At 30.6% G+C, this 5,662-nt stretch overlaps 1 protein-coding gene across 1 annotated transcript; it reads right to left on the bottom strand.

Annotated features, from left to right (window-relative positions):
• Window positions 1–670: 670 nt before the first annotated feature.
• Window positions 671–1,816, bottom strand: LOC140869532 (transcription factor VOZ1). Its single transcript, XM_073272967.1, is given in 4 exon segments — window positions 671–1,268; window positions 1,271–1,324; window positions 1,442–1,740; window positions 1,794–1,816. Coding segments are annotated over 4 exon segments (867 nt in total). The 3' UTR covers window positions 671–777.
• Between the last annotated feature and the right edge of the window lie 3,846 nt (window positions 1,817–5,662).

A 5,662-nucleotide genomic window follows, 5' to 3' on the forward strand; every position in this document is an offset into this window, starting at 1 on the left:
GCAAATGAAAGACAGTACCCATGAAAGACAGTGTCCAGCGATGAACACCAAAAAGATGAAAGTAGATGTGTAAATCCAACACAAAAAAACAAAAAATCATGTATTTCATAAAACCTAGTTAGATGATAATTAGATTTAGCCCTTAATATAGACAAGGGCAACTCTCACCTCTTGAGCCCTTACCTCTTGAGCTAGCTTTTGAAGTGAGTTAGGTCCTAGTCTCATTTCTAACAGGATCAACTAGCACTTAATCCACACACCAAGAGGCTCATTCGTTTAATGACCATTGCTGCTGTAGCATCTAGCAATAACACCACAATCAATAGACGCTTGTTTTAGGTATATAGCAAATGAAAGACAGTACCCATGAAAGACAGTGTCCAGCGATGAACACCAAAAAGATGGAAGTAGATGTGTAAATCCAACTCAAAAAAACAAAAAATCATGTATTTCATAAAACCCAGTTAGATGATAATTAGATTTAGCCTTGATATAGTCCGGCTTCAACATATTCTCCCTACAAATTGCACCAGAAGTGCACATGTAGTCTTCAGAAAAGTCAGAGATCAAATCGATGCATTCTGGTTCGAGTCATCTATGCATTGACAGCATTGTACATGGATGCCATAAATACCCACTATATCGAAGATCTGACCGACAAAATAAATACCTCACCAATTGCCTGATGGTCGAGTGAACCTAGCAAGATGATGGCTGCTAATATTGTGGTACTGTACTAAAATGTTTCGTGTTTCCTTAGCATCCCAATTCACTTAATCAAGTCAAGTCGTAACGCTTCATGTTGTCAACAAGATAATCGTTTGTCGCACCACTCGAGTAATCTAGCCCTTCAACTAGACTAGCTGATTGATCTGAAGTAGAATTAATGTTTTGTGTTTCATCTTTTGCTTTTCCCCTTCCCTTAAGGGTTCGCTGCTTTTCATTTGGAAATTCGGCTGTCAGCCTACCCATTTGCTTTTGCATATCAGCAACTGAGTCATTCTCTAATTTCCCTTTGGGACTTTTCTTCCCATCAGAACGTTTAAGTTCCAATCTATATAATGTGCACTCAATATACTTCTTTATTTCATATTCATAAAGGTGCCACTCAAAATTTTCCATTGACTGAGGGTCCATATAATAGGATCGCTTCAGTCCGTTGAATTCGTTCATCACTTGTTTCCTTGATTCGTGCCAGCCCCGCCCATTATAATCTGGTAATGACCTTTGCGTTCTACTTCCATTCTCAAATGCTCTTCTAGGCTTATAAAAAAAAGTCATTCTTTCATTGTTTCACCATCCAAGACAATAAAATCAAAGAGCTCTGCTTAACACAAAAAACAGATTATCAATATCAAATGAACAAAAACATGATCACGTGTAAATTCAACCATTGTGTGGATAAAACAGGCAGGGAAGACAAGCAAGAAACAGAACTTACCAGGTGCATTCGAAGGGGATTTTGCAGTAGCAGCACCCTCACATTCAGGAATACCAACATCTTTTCCTTGTGCTCTCAAACTTAGAGCAGCAAAGAGCAAGTTATCCTTTAAGCCTATGCCTCCCGATCGTACAACTGGAGGCCTTGCAAGATAGCCTTCAGTAGATGCAAGCTGAGCATGATAAGTACTGCAATAGTCATCAAACTTTTGACTCCACTCTGACGCTAGTGCAGGTCGGGGACAGTCCCAAAGGGCACATTTTGGCCCTAGAAAGACAGATGGACAGGTGCCATTAAAACTAGGGAAACACCGTTGATCAAGGCTTATGCTATGCTACTCCTGGAGATATACACTCCAGGAGGAAATGGTGACATGTGTCCATTATTTGCCCATTATTTATTATTAATTATAAATTATTTTCAATTCTTCTAACCATGGACGGAAAATGAGAGTAGGTAGAGTTAAAAAATCTAACTCACAATTTTTTATTTTTTCAAATTATATATTATTTTTTAAAATTATATAATCAAAACTAAAAATTTGAAATACATGTTTTTCCCCGACAGGAAATTAACCAATTTTTTTTAAAAATAATTTTAACCAACCGAGTTAATTATGTCGTTAACCAATTTTTTTTTAAAAAAAATTATTGATTGAAAACCGAACCAAATTATTAACCGCTTTAACCGAAATTTTATAATACTAAGCTAAATTTCTAAATTAACCAATCGAATTTCTGAATTCATTCGGTTTGATCATTTTAGAGTGTGTTTGGGTGAGCTTATAAGCTCTCCAAAACTGTTTGATAATTTTTTTAAAAAACAGCTTATAAGCTGTCAAATAAGCTGTTTTTAAAAAAATAGATACACCCTTACTTTTTAAGAAAATATCTTATTTTAATATTTTATTTCCAACTATTATCCTTTTATATATATTTTTTTCAATTTCATAATATATTCAATTACAGTTTTCTTTATCAATTTGTTATATATATTAAAATAATATTTTGTTCCCGGTCAAAAAAATAATGTTTTGTTCTATAATTTTTTTATAATTTAAAAAACTAAACTATCGATATACTATTTTAACATTAAATATATTTGAAAAAAAAATTCAAAGCATACGATTTTTATATATTAAAATATAAAATAATATATATATAATTTTAAATATTTTTTTTCTATCGTTTTCTTATAATTAAAAAAAAATATACTATCAAGATATTATTGAGTAATTTTAAAATAATACATATATTATTTTTAAAAAAAATTCATAGTGTAAGATTTATATAAATTAAAATATAAAATAGTTTTTATTTAATTTTAAAATTTATCATAAAATTTTAAAATTATATATATATATATATATATATATATATATATATATAGATATAATATTTACATCATCTTCATGTTATTATACCATTTTGGTAATTTTAACAATAAATAGATCTTATAAAGCCAAAAGCATCAACTTATTTAAGTTGTTTAAAATAAGTTTATGCAAATATTTTAACAGCTTATTTTTAAAATAAAACCTAACAGCTTATAAGCTTCTAAAACAGCTTATAAGCTCCTACAGCTTACAATAATACTCACACATACCCAGATAGATACATATTCTTCTACAAAAAAATGATTTTAATTATAAGATACATTTTCATTTAGCAATTATAGGACATTAAATTTTAAAAATTATTTTACAAATACCTATTAATAAGGTATCCAACCTCAAATCACTTGATTAATGAAAATGAAAACTGTGTCGCTGGATAATGGAAATGGCAATTTGAGTGGTGGGCTCGTGGTGATGGAAACCTCAGTGGCACTGTGGCGGGAAGAATATATGTTAAATGACTGGGAAATTTTTACCCAGGTAAGCTTAACTCCAGTTAAAAAATGGGATATAAATTTAAATGTAAGAAAATAGTGTTAATTGGACACATGTCATGCAAATAATAGGCGAGAGCTCTACTCCTGAATTAGCATAGCCGAAGCCGTTGATCAAGCTCTGATTGGAAATCAAATGAATGATAATCTAGTTGTTCGTTTAAATCCATATGATCAACTCCCATTTCAGAACTTCTGCTTTGATCAACTATACGTAAGTCTTGTTCTTGAATCCCTTTAGAGACTTCAAAACCCTGTCATAGACAAGATTTCAAAATTAGCATTTATGAACTATTTACAATAGAAGGACCAAAAAGAGTGAAAATACTACTTATCTACAAGCTGAGCATACATGTTTGAACTGGAATATGGAAACAATGAAAAGGGCAAAATCTATCATACAATTGACTGAAGCAATCTTTTAATCTTGACAAAACTGTTTATCACATAGAGGAATTTTCAAGATGTAGTCCAGGTCTATCTATTGGAGAATAAGTACTTTTATTATATCACATATAACGGAGTGTAAAGAAGGTAGGGTAGCATTTTAAAGCTTCAAAGTCCAGCAGATATAATTACAAACATCAGTTCAAACTATCACGATTAAAATAAAGGAATAAACATAAGAATCCAGCTAATCCATCATGTTTTGATCGATTTTCTTCCTCCCAAATGTTGCGAACCCTGATTTTTCCACTCTATTGTTCCCAATTTGTATCTCAATCGAATATAGCAAGAAAAAGGCAACATAGGGCTAAGCAACCTCTATCGATCTAGACCATTGGCCACATCCGTACAACTCCATAATATCAAACCAAAAAGGCTGGATTAATTTAGTTCGGACATAAGCCGAAATCCATAGCCAAGAAAATTTCTAATGCGCCATATCAACAAGTCTGATTTTTTTCTTCTAAATTTAATACAACTACCAATCAATTTGCAACGAGTAGATTTCACAAATATGGAATTTGGAATTACAAATACAATTTTAGTATTTGGTAAAATAAGATTTCGAAATAAGATTGATATTTGATGATATTTCATTTAGTTAAATGAAAATTCTTATGAAATTGATCAGATTTTGTGGGATTTCATAGGATTTGAGTTTTAATAATAATAATAATTTTTTAAAAAATATATTATATAACTCGTATATTTCAACTCTTCTTTGCAAACTTTACAAAATATCATTTATCTAAAAAATTATATTATCATTTAACACTATTATATTTTAAATTTTTACCAGACACCAAAATAGAATTTTCAATTTCAATTCCAATTTTTTTTTTTATATAAATCCTAGCACACTGTTAGTGATCGAATATTTCTGAGTTCTAAAATCTAGTTTCTCTTTCGCTTTGGGATAAAACGAAAATTAAATAGCATGTATTTAGGTTTTGGTGTTATATATATATAACTTTTTTTTTAAATAATACTATACATATACGCCCATACATATATGTATATAAAAATAACATATATTTCTTAAATAACCTGAAAAATATTAAATAAATAAATCCTTAAAAATGTTTCATGCATCAATTTAAAATGATAAACAATGCTGCTGAAAAATCTCATATGCGGAATACTAATAAAATAAAACATGTTTCAAAATTCCATCATAATAGACTAAATAACTGCGACGGTCACGGGGTCCACTGCTCCGTGAGCTCATACGTCCTCACCACCGGTAGGAGCTACATAAATGTCATCATGCTCACCTGCACCATATAAGCGTAGTGAGCCTAGGGGCTCAACATGTCTAATCATTTATAACAAGGTTAAAAATAATGCATCACGTAGATACTAATACATATACATGTACATGAGCATGCATGGAAACATTTTTCATAACATAAATGCTGAATCATAAATCTTAAACATAACATAACTTTCTTCATCATACATAACATAATTGAGCATGTCATAAACATAAAACTGAGTATGGTCATATCCATGAATGTGACTAATAACTGTGCCGACTGATCAGTCTAAAGAACCATCGTACATGGCGGTGGATAAATCCACCTCTATGCTGGTAGTAAACTACCTCTGTGCCAGTGGTAAAACCACTTCTATGCCGGTAGTAGAACTACCTCTGTGTCAGTGGTAAAACCACTTCTATGCTGTCACATCACTTCAATTTCCATAAAAATATTTTTCATGCTCAATTCTTAATCATAAACACATCATAAAATATTTCATGTATGCATGCACTTAAAATATGTCCGTAATATATATTTAATTCTTTTTTTATGCATGAAGTTTATTTTAAGTATAAGTATATTTATATTTATTTATATATATATATATATATATATATATAGTTTT

This window comes from Henckelia pumila, chromosome 1, assembly GCF_033568475.1.
Source record: "Henckelia pumila isolate YLH828 chromosome 1, ASM3356847v2, whole genome shotgun sequence".
NCBI lineage: Eukaryota > Viridiplantae > Streptophyta > Magnoliopsida > Lamiales > Gesneriaceae > Henckelia > Henckelia pumila.